Genomic DNA, 20,691 nt, shown 5'->3' with positions numbered 1-20,691 from the left:
GCAGCTTCTCTCTGTCACACTCTCAGTAGCTTATATCTGTCACTTTGGCAGCAGCTTCTCTCTGACACTCTCTCAGCAGCTTCTCTATGCCACTCTCTCAGCAGCTTCTCTCTGTCACTCTGGAAGCAGTTTCTCTCTGTCACTCTGGCAGCAGCTTCTCTCTGTCACGCTCTCAGCAGCTTATCTCTGTCACTCTGGAAGCAGTTTCTCTCTGTCACTCTGGCAGCAGCTTCTCTCTGTCACGCTCTCAGCAGCTTCTCTCTGTCACTCTAGCAGCAGCTTCTCTCTGTCACTCTCTCAGCAGCTTTTCTCTGTCACTCTCTCAGCAGCTTCGCTTTGTTGCAGCTGAACCTGCACTTTCTCAGCATCTCTGAGTCTCAGATGCACATGAGCTGATGCCCAATCAGATGTGTCCTCTGGTCCCACCTCCTGGGTGGGGCTGGGAATTGCAGCATATTTAAGGCCCAGCACATAGTTCTCTCCTCATCTTGCAGAAGTTCCTGAAGGGTGGACAGGTCAGACAAACAGACGGACAGACAGACAGACAATGGCGACTTCCATAACTTTGCAGCTTCTGGCCCTGATGGTGGAATGCTCAGGTGAGGTCCCCCATCCAACGCTGTGAGTATGGCTTTGTGTGACAGGATCACACACAGTCTGGGTAGACCCATGCATGTGCTGTAGGATAAGGGGAGCATAGAAGGGATTCAGTGGTATAAATGCAACAATAATGAGGTATAGTTTGTGGGTCTGACTCTTAAACCGCACAGGTGCAACAATAAAGAGGTGCAGTTTGTGGGACGATTCTTTTTTACACAACACAGGTATAAAAATGATGTAGTGACGTTTGTGGCTCTGACTCTTACACCACACAGGTGTCACAATAACTAGGTGCAGTTGGTGAGCATGAGTCTTTCTTACACCACACATGTCACGAAGGTGACACAAGCCAGTTTTGGAGCTGCTGAGCAACTTTTATACTGTTTCTGGCCTCAGTTTGTTGGTTTTGACTTGTGTTGCATTTTGCATTTGTAAAGTGTTGCGACACCACTGCTGTGCCCTGAAAATGTGTTCTCTCCACATTTTTGCATGCCTGGGGCATATGTACGACTAGAAGCTCGTATGTTAATAGTGTGACATGCAGAGTTTGTTAAGCAGGCAGAATCGGCATACATCCTGATTTTTTAGAGCCAAGAGCTTGTTCCACACTGCAAAATCGGCATGAAGGACCCCATAAGGCAGGCCAGAGTGTACTGCTTCTTTGCTGCCGTTGGAGTAGATTTTCTACTCAAACTGGAGCTTTCTCATCGCGAGCGGTTTCGACCACCTGCGTTGAGAAAATATCACTGGGTGCCATCCTAGTGTCCAAAATGTGTGGTAGGGGATGCCAATTCTCGCTCAACAACTTAACGCTGGCAAGCGGACGGTAAGAAAAAGCTCTGCCATGTGGAGGTTGAAATTAAATGAAAATTAAATTAAATGTATAAAGTGCACTACTTCCCTGAGGTGTCTCGGTAGTGTGGTTGGTGGAGTTTTGCCGGAACTCTGCATTATAAGCATAACTCTGCCAGTGAGAGTGGAATTTTTCACCCACCTTAGCAAGGAGCAAGTGTGTGATTTCAGTCTGCAGAAAGTACTACGACGGATTACCCCCTGCACAGCCAGTCACCCCCACTCTCACCCGAAGCACTTTACTGTTTGTACTTCATGGTCCGGACATGCTGGCCTTTGGCAGTCTGTTTAGGGAGCGTCTCATCCGGGCTACACTCCAAGTCATATTATGGTGCGTTTGTACAGTTATGTATCCAATGATGAGCAATGTGCACCTGCGCCAAGAAATTGTAAATCTCAAATATTGGAGCATCAGAACAACCCTGTTTGTGTCGCTTTTGTACCTTGGACCAGCTAAGACGTGGTTGTTTCCAGCCAGAGTCATCAATAGTAGCTGAAGACGGGTAAGGAGAACTTTCTTTCTCTAGTCTAACCTTAGGGGGTGTAGCGAAGCACCTCTGACATGTTGTTGTTGCTGCCGTGGGATCTGGAAACCTTGAACTTCTGCAGCCACTCCTCGCGGCACCCGCTATGAGGGTGCCGCTTCATGGTCCCTGCTACCCGTGAAGGACTCTGTCTGCCTGGGGAGCCGTCTGCAGCTGCTGAGGGCCGAGGGGGCGGACACACGAACGCGCTGAACGCTGCAGGACCTCCAAGTACCAGGAGTCCCTGCCTGACACGTTACAGATGGTCACGTGTTTGGCTTGAAGCCCCGCCCACACAGCCTGCTTGCTTAAAACTGCCCCGCCAAGAGCTACAGTTGGGAATCACCGTCTAACCTGAGGGAGTGTAGCGAGCACCTCTGACCTATTGTTGTTGCTGCCGTGGGATCTGAAAACCTTGAACTTCTGCAGCCACTCCTCGCGGCACCCGCTATGAGGGTGCCGCTTCGTGGTCCCTGCTACCCGTGAAGGACTCTGTCTGCCTGGGGAGCCGTCTGCAGCTGCTGAGGGCCGAGGGGGCGGACACACGAACGCGCGGAACGCTGCAGGGACTCCAAGTACCAGGAGTCCCTGCCTGACCCGTTACAGCTGGTCACGTGTTTGGCTTGAAGCCCCGCCCACACAGCCTGCTTGCTTAAAACTGCCCCGCCAAGAGCTACAGTTGGGAATCACCATCTAACCTGAGGGAGTGTAGCGAGCACCTCTGACCTATTGTTGTTGCTGCCGTGGGATCTGGAACCCTTGAACTTCTTCAGCCACTCCTCACCGCACCCGCTTCGCGGGTGCCGCTTTGTGGTCCCTGGTACCCGTGAAGGACTCTGTCTGCCTGGGGAGCCGTCTGCAGCTGCTGGGGGCCGAGGGGGCGGACACATGAACGCGCCGAACGCTGCAGGGACACCAAGTACCAGGAGTCCCTGCCTGACCCGTTACAGCTGGTCACGCGTTCTGCTTGAAGCCCCGCCCACACAGCCTGCTTGCTTAACACTGCCCCGCCAAGAGCTACAGTTGGGAATCACCGTCTAACCTGAGGGGGTGTAGCAAAGCACCTCTGACCTGTTGTTGTTGCTGCCGTGGGATCTGGAACCCTTGAACCACTGCAGCCACTCCTCGCCGCACCTGCTTGGCGGGTGCCGCTTCGTGGTCCCTGCTACCCATGAAGGACTCTGTCTGCCTGAGGAGCCGTCTGCAGCTGCTGGGGGCCGAGGGGGAGGACACACGAAAGCGCCGAACGCTGCAGGGACTCCAAGTACCAGGAGTCCCTGCCTGACCCGTTACATTTGGTCACGCGTTCGGCATGAAGCCTCACCCACGTCCCTCTTACTTGCTACTTATTTCATCTCTCCACCCACTGCCCGGGAGCGCGCAGGAGTAGCCCGGGAGAAGCCCGGGAAAAGGGCGGGACCGTCTGTGGCCGTCCGAGGCTGGGCTGGGCCACCCCACCAACGTTTGGATCCGGGACAATTAACGACAAAAGACTGTGAGTTAAAAGTGCACCGTTTAACGATGTCATAGCAGTCTTATATCTAGTCTATGTACTCAGTACTAAAAGCATTGCCCTTTACGCAGTAATCACCATACTAGAATTCAATTATTTATTTCATTGTTGCTTAAGCTGTATAATCCTACGATTACATACCCGACGATACCATGAGTTGACGTAATACCCTAGGGAAGACAACATTGGTGGGAGGTGCAGTAAGGGGAACCTTAGATAACTACATTACTAGGGTAACATCAGAGTTGGAAAAGGAAATAGTCATGGCAGAAAAACGCCTTTCCACCGAGCTTGCACATAAAAAGCAATCCTCGCTGGGTGCCATTAGATTAGTAGTCACCCCTCTGAGTTCCAGTATAGATAATGAGCATAACCCTGGGACGAAAGTTCTCAAGCAGCCACATTGTCTGATAAGTACCCAACCGATTCAAATATCCCCAAATGAGGCGGAATCAAATGATATGATTTTAGAAACTTCAGCGGATACACCTATCGAGATAGTACCATTGGTAACTCTTGAGATGGACACCTCAAAAGAGTACTTATCCAGTACATCCAAAGAACCAGGTCCCACTTTAAAAAAAAGAAAGCCCGGGAATGATAGCAAGGGAGATAGATGCGCAAAACTATCAAAAACATCGCAGAGTCCAGCAGGGAATAAACCTACATCTACAAAAAAGACAATCCCTGAACAGTCTCTCCCGTCTACACTTACAATAAAAGAATTGATGGGGAGCATGGAACAGCTGATTAAGTCACCAATACTTCCACTGGAAGAAAGAGTAAAAAGAATGGGTGATCAATTAGGACGAATAGAAGCGGAAACGGTAATACACTCAAAATTGATTGGTGACATAGGACATAGTAAACACGTAACTCCTAGTCAGGACATCATATCAGGACAGATATTAGCCACTGAGATGATTGGTGGGGATAGAAGTCCCGCTCAAGGACAAAACAATCCAGTAGCTCAGGACACAGATAAAGGTGCGGTTGTTAGTAGGGGGGAGAGAGAAGAAGCAAAGGATTGTAAACAGGGTACTTCTGAGACAACCAATATTGGGCCCTCCCCTAAAAAACGTAGCAGAAAAAATCTACATAGGATAGATCTACCACCCGAGGCGGTACCATACGTAGTGGTTTTAACTGGGGGGCCAGAACTAATGGAAAGAAAAGACGAAGATTACCATCAGTTAAAGAATAAAGTAATCTTTTGGTTGTGTAACAACAGACCACTACCGGCAAATTTTAATGGCGAAATCCTTAATGTTAGGAGACTGGATTAGGTGGGGAAGAGACCAAAGGACCTTAGAGGGGACATCCTCCTGGTCAATTTCAGGGATCGTGGAGCTGTGATATACATCAACGATTGGTACTCTGCGGGAGGGAAGGATGAAATTGCAACGCACGACCTAAGTTATTTTTATCCACAATCCATGTTGGATTATCCCACTAATTCTCGCGTTCCCTCTGGTCCTAATTTTACCCATTACGGTTTTAGTATCCCTACCTCTAACCGTTTCTCCGTGCTACGTGGTATGGAAGGAGTTGACTGACTTCCAACACAAATTAGCGGGGTTACCTCTTGTGAAAATCAGCCTGCTGCTGTAGAACACATAAAGGCAGCTATTTTAATTAATCATCTGGGCTTAACAGATCACCCTAGATCTTAAGGTACACTTGGTAAGGGACGGTGTAGGGTAACATTCTGGAATATATCAGGCCTTCGTTCTAAGTTAAACAACCCAATCTGGGCAGATTTAATTAAAAACATAGATATTCTATGCCTGCAAGAAGCTTGGTCTCTGGACGAAATCCATATTGACGGTTTTAAAACATATCATGTCCCAGCAGGGTGTTCCAGCCATGGGAGGCACAAAGGGGGGCTCTGTGTCTATGCTACAGATCTAATGGGGACAGCAACGATTAAAATGATGAGAACGTGTAGTCAATACCAGATTATTGTTATGAAAGCATCTCCCAAGATTGAGCTAATAATTATCAACATGTATAACAATCTAGAAAAGGCCCAAGTAAGTGACATGGTCCGTGCCCTAAATGGGGATGTTATGAGTATGACCGATAATTCACGGAGGGAATCCATTGTTATTTGGGGCGGCGACTTTAACCATAACCTCTTCCAACAGTTCTTGAGCGGATGTGGTGACTATGAGGAAGATGGTACTGAACACCAGCCCCATTTCGCCCATCCTAATGGGGGCGACTCCTTTAACGAGGCGATGGCTACTCATAACTTGGGTTATGTACACCTACTGTGGACTTTAGCCCCACTTTTGTGGGGAGAGGGCACAGCACCCTGGTTGACTTTATTGCTATTTCTAACAGCCATGCAACCTGGATAGCTGACTTCGTAACTCGCACGATAGGAATCAGTGATCATCTCCCACTTAGCTTTTGTATTGTACTCCCACAGGATAAGGAACGTTCACTGGTAGAAAGATTAGCCTGGACTAAAGGATGCGCACTGGGTAGGCAAAACGGATACGCTATTAGATGGGTGAAGAGCGATCCGGAGGTCACCAATATAAAAATAATTAAGGCTACCGATCAAGAAGTGTCTACAGGAGGAGACTTCACATTCAGATATATTGGACTCCTTTGCAGATATCACCAGGATAATACAAGAAAAATTACAGCGCCCAAACAGAGATCCTAAAACCTGTAAGAATAGTTGGTTTGATTCAACTTGTACAAAGGCTCACTCACAGCTGAAAAGGGCCCTCCATAATACTACGAGAAACCACGAAGAAGTAAAAAAGTGCAGGAAGCAATAGCATATAGCTAGAAAGATCTGTAAGCGTAAAATTAAAAATGAGGCTTGGTCTAATCTATATGAGGCTTCGTTAAAAAGGGACAGTTCCTCTTTCTGGGGAGCAGTCAATGCACCTTTTTTTAGCCCAGGGGATAATTCTAGAATTGAGGTCGCGATAACAGAAGACACAAGGATAGACTTCTTTTCAGAAGTCTATAATCCAGGAGGGGTTAATAAAATTGTAGATATGGGGCCATTACCCCAAGAGGCCCCTAAAACATTTGTGGAAATTAACATAATTATCAGCAATAAAGAAATTATGGAAGCTATCAAACAAAGCAAGAATGGCAAAGCTCCAGGCCCCGACGGCACCCCAATTGATCTATTCAAGCACACGATAGAACAATGGTCCCCATTGCTAACGCGAGAGCTTGAGGCAAGTTGCAAACTGGGTCTAATTAAAACCTGGTCTGATTCTGTAATTATACCTATTTTTAAAAAGGGGGATCGCAAAAACCCCTCTTGTTATCGCCCATATCCCTTTTAGATTCGTTCATGAAAGTCACGGGCAAGGTTATACTGAATCGCTTGCAGCAATGGGCAGTAGATGAAAATATATTATCTTCGGTACAATATGGGTTCAGGGAGGGGCGGGGTACTTTAGAGCAGGTTTTTAATTTTTCCATGCTATTAGGTAAATATACGCAGGCAAAGGACGGCAAATTGTATGCAGTGTTTGTCGATCGTAGCGCTGCGTTTGATTGTGTAATCCACAGCCTATTATGGCAGATTTTAACAGATATGAAGGTGGATGAGGTGTTAATACCCTTTTTAAGACAACTTTATGCAGGCGCTAGGGCAAAAGTGAGATACGGGGTCAATGGGGAATGCACTAAGTCGTTCCATGTGAAGTGAGGAGTAAGGCAAGGCTGCATACTCGCCCCTTTTCTTTTCTCCTTATATACTAACGATCTGGAAAAAGAACTGGTGGCTAAGGTCAAAGATTCCCTGCAGGTAAACCATAAACAGATTGTGTCACTCCTGTATGCAGATGATGCCGTGATAATGGCTAGAACACAAATAGGCCTACAAACGGCATTAGATACATACATATATTTTATGGATAACAGGGTCCTGAAACTCAATGTGACTAAAACTTTTGTTATGACCTGCGGAAGACGAAAGAACAGAGACTGTTCTCTGTTCGCTGGGAAAGAGAAAATTGCACCAACTAAAACTCTTTCCTACCTGGGTATCGTATTAGAGGATTCAGGTTCCTGGGGTCAAGCTATCAGAAGTAGGTCACCAATGTTTAAGAGAGCTACGGCTGCACTCATGATATTTGCCCAAAAAATGGGGCAAAGACCCCCTGAAATCCTGTTAAAGACCTACCAGGCTAAGTGCATAAGTACTGCCATCTACGGGGGAGGCGTCTGGGGAATTCACGACTCCTCACCTATCCAAAAGGTAGAAAATGCTTTTTTAAGATTCATTTTAGCCATTCCTCAAAGTTCTTCTGTTTTTAACTGTCATTCGGAGCTGGGCATGCGGTACATTAGCGATCTGATTAGTATGCAACCTATATTACTATGGCATAGAGTTTGGACTTTGCCCGATCTTGTATTAAACAGAGACATCATCTCTGACTCGCTGGGCTTGGACAAGGCTATCAGGATACAATGGCTGTCCTACATTTGTAAGTTTACTAACGATCTGGGGAGACCAGAGTTTTTTGGACATCCGGAATCCTTGAGTACTATAACAAGGAAGGATTTAAAGTTGCTCTGTTGGAACCATCTAGAATCATTAAGGTTAAGTTTAGAAATAAACAAAAAAACAGTACAGCAACATCAACTTACCTTAGCAACGTGTACAATTCAACCTTATTTAATTTGGTGCCTAGACGGCTTTGACAGATATATATTGACAAGATTTAGATTTGATGTCTTTTTTCGCCTAATTACATTTCCTACTGTAAACGATTGGTCCAGATCACTTTGTAAGTGTCCGTGCGATTGCACGTCAGACCAATCTACCCTGCACGTGATATGTTTCTGTACATTTTATGCTGTAGAAAGGTCTAGATGGATAAAACCACTTCTAAAAAAAACAAGTGACCTGGAGAGACAATGCCGTTCGGTATTGTTGTTTTTACAATCTTTAAACGATGTATACTGTGTTGCTACAATAACAGGCTTTTTAAAAAGCATTTTGAGGAAAAGGAAAAGTTTCATTAGTTTTTAATATTTATGTATTTGGTTTTAAAAGATGTATCCATGAAATTTGACTGCTTGTGAAATGAATTTGCTGCTTTTATGATTTTATATTCTGTGAAATCGAATATAGCTTTTCTACTACGACTAGCGTAAGAGGAAAGTCTGAAAGAGGTACAGAAGTTTTGAAAGAACCACCTTTTTCATCAGTGCCATCCAGTTGTTTACCATTAGATCATTAGATTAACTCATTTTTAATTGTAGTTGTATGATGTATAGTAGGAGTTATTTATTATGCTGTACTCTATGATTTTAAAATATGAATTTTCGATGTATATGCTTTTATGATAAATCTTTATCAAATAAAGCTCATACTACTACTACTACTACTACTACATTAGAGAGGGTTTAATCAATCTCTGTACTAAGGGGCTTATTTACAAGCAGCCTGCGCCGCCATTGCGGCACTGTTTCTGACACTCAGGCGGCTCAAGCCTCTCAATCATATATACCCTGCGTGGCTTTGCGTGGCTTCATACATATGTCCGCCAAGAGTCCGCCTCCCCCCGTTTCGCTCCGAGCCAACCGAAGTCATCTGCGGCGTCCCGCAAGGATCTTCACTCAGCCCCACCCTCTTCAACATCTACATGAAACCTCTCGCAGCCATCGCACGCCAGCACAACCTCAACATCATCTCTTACGCCGACGACACCCAGCTGATCCTCTCCCTCACCAGAGACCCCGACACCGCCAGAACCTGCCTACACGAAGGGATGAAAGACGTCGCCGAGTGGATGAAGGACAGCCGCCTGAAACTGAACTCGGACAAGACGGAAGTCCTCATCCTGGGATCTTCGCCCTGCGCCTGGGACGACTCCTGGTGGCCCCCAGCCCAGGGCACCGCACCCAAGCCAACCGACCACGCACGCAACCTGGGCTTCATCCTGGACCCCTCCCTCTCGATGACCAGACAAGTCAACGCAGTCTCCTCATCGTGCTTCAACACCCTGCGTATGCTTCGCAAGATCTTCCGCTGGATCCCGACCGAGACCAGGAAGACTGTCACCCAGGCACTCGTCACCAGCCGACTGCACTACGGAAACGCCCTCTACGCCGGAACCACAGCCAAGCTACAGAAAAGACTCCAGCGCATCCAGAACGCCTCCGCCCGACTCATCCTGGCTGTCCCCCGACGCAGCCACATCTCCAGCCACCTGAGGAACCTGCACTGGCTCCCCGTCGACAAGAGGTTAACGTTCCGGCTCCTCACCCACGTACACAAGTCTCTCCACGACCTGGGCCCCAAGTACCTCAATGACCGCCTGACCTTCTACACGCCCACCCGCCAGCTACGGTCCACCAGCCTCGCCCTCGCCGCCGTACCACGCATCCGAAGAGCCACCGCCGGAGGAAGATCGTTCTCTTACCTGGCTGCCAAGACTTGGAACTCCCTCCCCATCCACCTTCGGCTGACCCAGGACCATCTCGCCTTCAGGAAACAACTCAAGACCTGGCTGTTCGAGCAGTATCATACCCCTCCCCCCAAGCGCCTTGAGACCCTCCCGGGTGAGTAGTGCGCTATACAAATGGCATGATTGATTGATTGATATGGACAAAGGAACGGCAGTGCAAAGCGCTGCGTTGCCGTACTCTGCATCCATGGGCTTTGCAGTGGGTTTTCCCACATAACATCCATATTTTTTGATTCTGTCCCAGATTTATGAAATCACGTAACCCATGAGCAGCGGCAAAAACGTATGCCTCCCCCGAGCAGGCGTAACAAGGAGAAATATGTTATTTCTCATAATTTCTTTCCTCTTCCACGTGTGCTACATTGTGCAGCACTCATAGAACGAGAAAATACCTTTCAGCATTATGTTTATGCAGGAAGGTGCCCCTTGCTGCACAAAAAACAATCCTGCCTGCAATGGAGGCGCCCTCGCATGGAGCAAGGCTGCCTACATTGGCGCTAGGAAGCAAACTGTGCACCAGAGCAGGGGGGATGGACAGGAATGCATGAAATGAATTTTATAAATATGATGCATTTGTGCCGGTCTCGGTGGCGTAGGGCGGCGCACCAAGACCACTTGGGACAATGCCTCACGCCAATTCCTCGTAAATGAGGCCCTACGTTTGTAACAGTTCTCAAACATGTCCCAGGATTTGACTTTCAGACAATTCACTGTTGGGCAAAAACAAGACACTCTCAATGCCAGTGTCTGCCACGCAGTGATTGCCATTTATATTTTTAAGGGGGTTGTCCTTTGTTCTTCCTCTCCCCTCCCCACCCGCGCACAGACATTTTGCCACCTCTAACTGCAGTGCTGTTCATTGGATGCTCAGCGCAGGTAGGGAGGTCTCCGTCAGCAAAATACACGAGGCACAAAGTCGACACACCCCATACTTCTCCTCTATGATGGTAGCATGTATCTTTGGTACATTATTCACAGGTTTCTTACTGGGTCAGTCCTCCAGTACACAGAAATAAAGGGGGCATATTTATGTGCCTCTTTGTGTCGTTCTTGTGCCACAAAACTTGGTGCAGGAGAGACATCTTAAAAATATGATACATAAAGTCACACAAGGCCGCCTTGCAGGACCCTGAGTGGCTTCTTAAATCTCGATCAATGCAACGCTGCACAAATCACCGCAGTGCCCTACTCTGTACCAGGGAGTCCTTTCCACGGGTGCTGCACAGGTATTCCCACGCCACAACCATGGATTTTGAAGAATTCCAAGATTTGCCAGAAGTGGTAGACCTAGGAATGTGCCAAAAACCTGCACCTCCCCAGGTGAGGCATGACAAGAAGAAATATCCTTATTTATCCTTGTTACCGCCTCTTTCTATCTGTGTAGGGTAACATTCTGGAATATATCAGGCCTTCGTTCTAAGTTAAACAACCCGATCTGGGCAGATTTCATTAAAAACATAGATATTCTATGCCTGCAAGAAGCTTGGTCTCTGGACGAAATCCATATTGACGGTTTTAAAACATATCATGTCCCAGCAGGGTGTTCCAGCCATGGGAGGCACAAAGGGGGGCTCTGTGTCTATGTTACAAATCTAATGGGGACAGCAACGATTAAAATGATGAGAACGTGTAGTCAATACCAGATTATTGTTATGAAAGCATCTCCCAAGGTTGAGCTAATAATTATCAACGTGTATAACAATCTAGAAAAGGCCCAAGTAAGTGACATGGTCCGTGCCCTAAATGGGGATGTTATGAGTATGACCGATAATTCACGGAGGGAATCCATTGTTATTTGGGGCGGCGACTTTAACCATAACCTCTGCCAACAGTTCTTGAGCGGATGTGGTGACTATGAGGAAGACGGTACTGAACACCAGCCCCATTTTGCCCATCCTAATGGGGGCGACTCCTTAAACGAGGTGATGGCTACTCATAACTTGGGTTATGTACACCTACTGTGGACTTTAGCCCCACTTTTGTGGGGAGAGGGCACAGCACCCTGGTTGACTTTATTGCTATTTCTAACAGCCATGCAACCTGGATAGCTGACTTCGTAACTCACACGATAGGAATCAGTGATCATCTCCCACTTAGCTTTTGTATTCTACTCCCACAGGATAAGGAACGTTCTCTGGTAGAAAGATTAGCCTGGACTAAAGTATGCGCACTGGGTAGGCAAAACGGATACTCTATTAGATGGGTGAAGAGCGATCCGGAGGTCACCAATATAAAAATAATTAAGGGTGCGATCTTACCGATCAAGAAATGTCTACAGGAGGAGACTTCACATTCAGATATATTGGACTCCTTTGCAGATATCACCAGGATAATACAAGAAAAATTACAGCGCCCAAACAGAGATCCTAAAACCTGTAAGAATAGTTGGTTTGATTCAACTTGTACAAAGGCTCACTCACAGCTGAAAAGGGCCCTCCATAATACTACGAGAAACCACGAAGAAGTAAAAAAGTGCAGGGAGCAATAGCATATAGCTAGAAAGATCTGTAAGCGTAAAGTTAAAAATGAGGCTTGGTCTAATCTATATGAGGCTTCGTTAAAAAGGGAAGTTCCTCTTTCTGGGGAGCAGTCAATGCACCTTTTTTTAGCCCAGAATTGAGGTCGCGATAACAGAAGACACAAGGATAGACTTCTTTTCAGAAGTCTATAATCCAGGAGGGGTTAATAAAATTGTAGATATGGGGCCATTACCCCAAGAGGCCCCTAAAACATTTGTGGAAATTAACATAATTATCAGCAATAAAGAAATTATGGAAGCTATCAAACAAAGCAAGAATGGCAAAGCTCCAGGCCCCGACGGCACCCCAATTGATCTATTCAAGCACACGATAGAACAATGGTCCCCATTGCTAACGCGAGAGCTTGAGGCAAGTTGCAAACTGGGTCTAATTAAAACCTGGTCTGATTCTGTAATTATACCTATTTTTAAAAAGGGGGATCGCAAAAACCCCTCTTGTTATCGCCCATATCCCTTTTAGATTCGTTCATGAAAGTCACGGGCAGGGTTATACTGAATCGCTTGCAGCAATGGGCAGTAGATGAAAATATATTATCTTCGGTACAATATGGGTTCAGGGAGGGGCGGGGTACTTTAGAGCAGGTTTTTAATTTTTCCATGCTATTAGGTAAATATACGCAGGCAAAGGACGGCAAATTGTATGCAGTGTTTGTCGATCGTAGCGCTGCGTTTGATTGTGTAATCCACAGCCTATTATGGCAGATTTTAACAGATATGAAGGTGGATGAGGTGTTAATACCCTTTTTAAGACAACTTTATGCAGGCGCTAGGGCAAAAGTGAGATACGGGGTCAATGGGGAATGCACTAAGTCGTTCCATGTGAAGTGAGGAGTAAGGCAAGGCTGCATACTCACCCCTTTTCTTTTCTCCTTATATACTAACGATCTGGAAAAAGAACTGGTGGCTAAGGTCAAAGATTCCCCGCAGGTAAACCATAAACAGATTGTGTCACTCCTGTATGCAGATGATGCCGTGATAATGGCTAGAACACAAATAGGCCTACAAACGGCATTAGATACATAGATACATTTTATGGATAACAGGGGCCTGAAACTCAATGTGACGAAAGAACAGAGACTGTTCTCTGTTCGCTGGGAAAGAGAAAATTGCACCAACTAAAACTCTTTCCTACCTGGGTATCGTATTAGAGGATTCAGGTTCCTGGGGTCAAGCTATCAGAAGTAGGTCACCAATGTTTAAGAGAGCTACGGCTGCACTCATGATATTTGCCAAAAAAATGGGGCAAAGACCCCCTGAAATCCTGTTAAAGACCTACCAGGCTAAGTGCATAAGTACTGCCATCTACGGGGGAGGCGTCTGGGGAATTCACGACTCCTCACCTATCCAAAAGGTAGAAAATGCTTTTTTAAGATTCATTTTAGCCATTCCTCAAAGTTCTTCTGTTTTTAACTGTCATTCGGAGCTGGGCATGCGGTACATTAGCGATCTGATTAGTCTGCAACCTATATTACTATGGCATAGAGTTTGGACTTTGCCCGATCTTGTATTAAACAGAGACATCATCTCTGACTCGCTGGGCTTGGACAAGGCTATCAGGATACAATGGCTGTCCTACATTTGTAAGTTTACTAACGATCTGGGGAGACCAGAGTTTTTTGGACATCCGGAATCCTTGAGTACTATAACAAGGAAGGATTTAAAGTTGCTCTGTTGGAACCATCTAGAATCATTAAGGTTAAGTTTAGAAATAAACAAAAAAACAGTACAGCAACATCAACTTACCTTAGCAACGTGTACAATTCAACCTTATTTAATTTGGTGCCTAGACGGCTTTGACAGATATATATTGACAAGATTTAGATTTGATGTCTTTTTTCGCCTAATTACATTTCCTACTGTAAACGATTGGTCCAGATCACTTTGTAAGTGTCCGTGCGATTGCACGTCAGACCAATCTACCCTGCACGTGATATGTTTCTGTAAATTTTATGCTGTAGAAAGGTCTAGATGGATAAAACCACTTCTAAAAAAAACAAGTGACCTGGAGAGACAATGCCGTTCGGCATTGTTGTTTTTACAATCTTTAAACGATGTATACTGTGTTGCTACAATGACAGGCTTTTTAAAAAGCATTTTGAGGAAAAGGAAAAGTTTCATTAGTTTTTAATATTTATGTATTTGGTTTTAAAAGATGTATCTATGAAATTTGACTGCTTGTGAAATGAATTTGCTGCTTTTATGATTTTATATTCTGTGAAATCGAATAAAGCTTTTCTACTACGACTAGTGTAAGAGGAAAGTCTGAAAGAGGTACAGAAGCTTTGACAGAACCACCTTTTTCATCAGTGCCATCCAGTTGTTTACCATTAGATCATTAGATTAACTCATTTTTAATTGTAGTTGTATGATGTATAGTAGGAGTTATTTATTATGCTGTACAATATGATTTTAAAATATGAATTTTCGATGTATATGCTTTTATGATAAATCTTTATCAAATAAAGCTCATACTACTACTACTACTACTACATTAGAGAGGGTTTAATCAATCTCTGTACTAAGGGGCTTATTTACAAGCAGCCTGCGCAGCCATTGCGGCACTGTTTCTGACACTCAGGCGGCTCAAGCCTCTCAATCATATATACCCTGCGTGGCTTTGCGTGGCTTCATACATATGTCCGCCAAGAGTCCGCCTCCCCCCGTTTCGCTCCGAGGCAACCGAAGTCATCTGCGGCGTCCCGCAAGGATCTTCACTCAGCCCCACCCTCTTCAACATCTACATGAAACCTCTCGCAGCCATCGCACGCCAGCACAACCTCAACATCATCTCTTACGCCGACGACACCCAGCTGATCCTCTCCCTCACCAGAGACACCGACACCGCCAGAACCTGCCTACACGAAGGGATGAAAGACGTCGCTGAGTGGATGAAGGACAGCCGCCTGAAACTGAACTCAGACAAGACGGAAGTCCTCATCCTGGGATCTTCGCCCTCCGCCTGGGACGACTCCTGGTGGCCCCCAGCCCAGGGCACCGCACCCAAGCCAACCGACCACGCACGCAACCTGGGCTTCATCCTGGACCCCTCCCTCTCGATGACCAGACAAGTCAACGCCGTCTCCTCATCGTGCTTGAACACCCTGCGAAGACCTAGGAATGTGCCAAAAACCTGCACCTCCCCAGGTGAGGCATGACAAGAAGAAATATCCTTATTTATCCTTGTTACCGCCTCTTTCTATCTGTGTAGGGTAACATTCTGGAATATATCAGGCCTTCGTTCTAAGTTAAACAACCCGATCTGGGCAGATTTCATTAAAAACATAGATATTCTATGCCTGCAAGAAGCTTGGTCTCTGGACGAAATCCATATTGACGGTTTTAAAACATATCATGTCCCAGCAGGGTGTTCCAGCCATGGGAGGCACAAAGGGGGGCTCTGTGTCTATGTTACAAATCTAATGGGGACAGCAACGATTAAAATGATGAGAACGTGTAGTCAATACCAGATTATTGTTATGAAAGCATCTCCCAAGGTTGAGCTAATAATTATCAACGTGTATAACAATCTAGAAAAGGCCCAAGTAAGTGACATGGTCCGTGCCCTAAATGGGGATGTTATGAGTATGACCGATAATTCACGGAGGGAATCCATTGTTATTTGGGGCGGCGACTTTAACCATAACCTCTGCCAACAGTTCTTGAGCGGATGTGGTGACTATGAGGAAGACGGTACTGAACACCAGCCCCATTTTGCCCATCCTAATGGGGGCGACTCCTTAAACGAGGTGATGGCTACTCATAACTTGGGTTATGTACACCTACTGTGGACTTTAGCCCCACTTTTGTGGGGAGAGGGCACAGCACCCTGGTTGACTTTATTGCTATTTCTAACAGCCATGCAACCTGGATAGCTGACTTCGTAACTCACACGATAGGAATCAGTGATCATCTCCCACTTAGCTTTTGTATTCTACTCCCACAGGATAAGGAACGTTCTCTGGTAGAAAGATTAGCCTGGACTAAAGTATGCGCACTGGGTAGGCAAAACGGATACTCTATTAGATGGGTGAAGAGCGATCCGGAGGTCACCAATATAAAAATAATTAAGGGTGCGATCTTACCGATCAAGAAATGTCTACAAGAGGAGACTTCACATTCAGATATATTGGACTCCTTTGCAGATATCACCAGGATAATACAAGAAAAATTACAGCGCCCAAACAGAGATCCTAAAACCTGTAAGAATAGTTGGTTTGATTCAACTTGTACAAAGGCTCACTCACAGCTGAAAAGGGCCCTCCATAATACTACGAGAAACCACGAAGAAGTAAAAAAGTGCAGGGAGCAATAGCATATAGCTAGAAAGATCTGTAAGCGTAAAGTTAAAAATGAGGCTTGGTCTAATCTATATGAGGCTTCGTTAAAAAGGGAAGTTCCTCTTTCTGGGGAGCAGTCAATGCACCTTTTTTTAGCCCAGAATTGAGGTCGCGATAACAGAAGACACAAGGATAGACTTCTTTTCAGAAGTCTATAATCCAGGAGGGGTTAATAAAATTGTAGATATGGGGCCATTACCCCAAGAGGCCCCTAAAACATTTGTGGAAATTAACATAATTATCAGCAATAAAGAAATTATGGAAGCTATCAAACAAAGCAAGAATGGCAAAGCTCCAGGCCCCGACGGCACCCCAATTGATCTATTCAAGCACACGATAGAACAATGGTCCCCATTGCTAACGCGAGAGCTTGAGGCAAGTTGCAAACTGGGTCTAATTAAAACCTGGTCTGATTCTGTAATTATACCTATTTTTAAAAAGGGGGATCGCAAAAACCCCTCTTGTTATCGCCCATATCCCTTTTAGATTCGTTCATGAAAGTCACGGGCAGGGTTATACTGAATCGCTTGCAGCAATGGGCAGTAGATGAAAATATATTATCTTCGGTACAATATGGGTTCAGGGAGGGGCGGGGTACTTTAGAGCAGGTTTTTAATTTTTCCATGCTATTAGGTAAATATACGCAGGCAAAGGACGGCAAATTGTATGCAGTGTTTGTCGATCGTAGCGCTGCGTTTGATTGTGTAATCCACAGCCTATTATGGCAGATTTTAACAGATATGAAGGTGGATGAGGTGTTAATACCCTTTTTAAGACAACTTTATGCAGGCGCTAGGGCAAAAGTGAGATACGGGGTCAATGGGGAATGCACTAAGTCGTTCCATGTGAAGTGAGGAGTAAGGCAAGGCTGCATACTCACCCCTTTTCTTTTCTCCTTATATACTAACGATCTGGAAAAAGAACTGGTGGCTAAGGTCAAAGATTCCCCGCAGGTAAACCATAAACAGATTGTGTCACTCCTGTATGCAGATGATGCCGTGATAATGGCTAGAACACAAATAGGCCTACAAACGGCATTAGATACATAGATACATTTTATGGATAACAGGGGCCTGAAACTCAATGTGACGAAAGAACAGAGACTGTTCTCTGTTCGCTGGGAAAGAGAAAATTGCACCAACTAAAACTCTTTCCTACCTGGGTATCGTATTAGAGGATTCAGGTTCCTGGGGTCAAGCTATCAGAAGTAGGTCACCAATGTTTAAGAGAGCTACGGCTGCACTCATGATATTTGCCAAAAAAATGGGGCAAAGACCCCCTGAAATCCTGTTAAAGACCTACCAGGCTAAGTGCATAAGTACTGCCATCTACGGGGGAGGCGTCTGGGGAATTCACGACTCCTCACCTATCCAAAAGGTAGAAAATGCTTTTTTAAGATTCATTTTAGCCATTCCTCAAAGTTCTTCTGTTTTTAACTGTCATTCGGAGCTGGGCATGCGGTACATTAGCGATCTGATTAGTCTGCAACCTATATTACTATGGCATAGAGTTTGGACTTTGCCCGATCTTGTATTAAACAGAGACATCATCTCTGACTCGCTGGGCTTGGACAAGGCTATCAGGATACAATGGCTGTCCTACATTTGTAAGTTTACTAACGATCTGGGGAGACCAGAGTTTTTTGGACATCCGGAATCCTTGAGTACTATAACAAGGAAGGATTTAAAGTTGCTCTGTTGGAACCATCTAGAATCATTAAGGTTAAGTTTAGAAATAAACAAAAAAACAGTACAGCAACATCAACTTACCTTAGCAACGTGTACAATTCAACCTTATTTAATTTGGTGCCTAGACGGCTTTGACAGATATATATTGACAAGATTTAGATTTGATGTCTTTTTTCGCCTAATTACATTTCCTACTGTAAACGATTGGTCCAGATCACTTTGTAAGTGTCCGTGCGATTGCACGTCAGACCAATCTACCCTGCACGTGATATGTTTCTGTAAATTTTATGCTGTAGAAAGGTCTAGATGGATAAAACCACTTCTAAAAAAAACAAGTGACCTGGAGAGACAATGCCGTTCGGCATTGTTGTTTTTACAATCTTTAAACGATGTATACTGTGTTGCTACAATGACAGGCTTTTTAAAAAGCATTTTGAGGAAAAGGAAAAGTTTCATTAGTTTTTAATATTTATGTATTTGGTTTTAAAAGATGTATCTATGAAATTTGACTGCTTGTGAAATGAATTTGCTGCTTTTATGATTTTATATTCTGTGAAATCGAATAAAGCTTTTCTACTACGACTAGTGTAAGAGGAAAGTCTGAAAGAGGTACAGAAGCTTTGACAGAACCACCTTTTTCATCAGTGCCATCCAGTTGTTTACCATTAGATCATTAGATTAACTCATTTTTAATTGTAGTTGTATGATGTATAGTAGGAGTTATTTATTATGCTGTACAATATGATTTTAAAATATGAATTTTCGATGTATATGCTTTTATGATAAATCTTTATCAAATAAAGCTCATACTACTACTACTACTACTACATTAGAGAGGGTTTAATCAATCTCTGTACTAAGGGGCTTATTTACAAGCAGCCTGCGCAGCCATTGCGGCACTGTTTCTGACACTCAGGCGGCTCAAGCCTCTCAATCATATATACCCTGCGTGGCTTTGCGTGGCTTCATACATATGTCCGCCAAGAGTCCGCCTCCCCCCGTTTCGCTCCGAGGCAACCGAAGTCATCTGCGGCGTCCCGCAAGGATCTTCACTCAGCCCCACCCTCTTCAACATCTACATGAAACCTCTCGCAGCCATCGCACGCCAGCACAACCTCAACATCATCTCTTACGCCGACGACACCCAGCTGATCCTCTCCCTCACCAGAGACACCGACACCGCCAGAACCTGCCTACACGAAGGGATGAAAGACGTCGCTGAGTGGATGAAGGACAGCCGCCTGAAACTGAACTCAGACAAGACGGAAGTCCTCATCCTGGGATCTTCGCCCTCCGCCTGGGACGACTCCTGGTGGCCCCCAGCCCAGGGCACCGCACCCAAGCCAACCGACCACGCACGCAACCTGGGCTTCATCCTGGACCCCTCCCTCTCGATGACCAGACAAGTCAACGCCGTCTCCTCATCGTGCTTGAACACCCTGCGTATGCTTCGCAAGATCTTCCGCTGGATCACGACCGAGACCAGGAAGACTCTCACCCAGGCCCTCGTCACCAGCCGACTGGACTACGGAAACGCCCTCTACGCCGGAACCACAGCCAAGCTACAGAAAAGACTCCAACGCATCCAGAACGCCTCCGCCCGACTCATCCTGGATGTCCCCCGACGCAGCCACATCTCCAGCCACCTGAGGAACCTGCACTGGCTCCCCGTCGACAAGAGGATCACGTTCCGGCTCCTCACCCACGCACACAAGTCTCTCCACGACCTGGGCCCCAAGTACCTCAACGACCGCCTGACCTTCTACACGCCCACCCGCCAGCTACGGTCCACCAGCCTCGCCCTCGCCGCCGTACCACGCATCCGAAGAGCCACCGCCAGAGGAAGATCGTTCTCTTACCTGGCTGCCAAGACTTGGAACTCCCTCCCCACCCACCTTCGGCTGACCCAGGACCATCTCGCCTTCAGGAAACAACTCAAGACCTGGCTGTTCGAGCAGTAGCATACCCCTCCCCCCAAGCGCCTTGAGACCCTCCCGGGTGAGTAGTGCGCTATACAAATGGCATGATTGATTTATTGATTGATATGGACAAAGGAACGGCAGTGCAAAGCGCCGCGTTGCTTTACTCTGCATCCATGTGATTTGCAGTGGGTTTTCTCACATAACATCCTTGTTTTTTGATTCTGCCCCAGATTTACGAAATCATGTAACCCATGGGCA

The 20,691-nt window shown here is 45.9% G+C and overlaps 1 protein-coding gene across 1 annotated transcript in view; it reads left to right on the top strand.

Annotated features, from left to right (window-relative positions):
- Positions 1–502: 502 nt before the first annotated feature.
- Positions 503–20,691, top strand: part of LOC144824374 (fish-egg lectin-like) — a 93,591-nt gene continuing 73,402 nt past the window's right edge. Inside the window, exon 1 of the mRNA XM_078683486.1 lies at positions 503–599. Within this exon, the coding sequence (XP_078539612.1) occupies positions 548–599 (52 nt within the window). The 5' untranslated portion in view covers positions 503–547. The remainder of the gene's footprint in view (positions 600–20,691) is intronic.

The sequence above is a fragment of the Lissotriton helveticus genome, chromosome 3_1, assembly GCF_964261635.1.
Source record: "Lissotriton helveticus chromosome 3_1, aLisHel1.1, whole genome shotgun sequence".
NCBI lineage: Eukaryota > Metazoa > Chordata > Amphibia > Caudata > Salamandridae > Lissotriton > Lissotriton helveticus.
The sequence above is the reverse complement of the archived record's forward strand: the minus strand, read 5'-3'. Positions and strand labels throughout refer to the sequence as shown.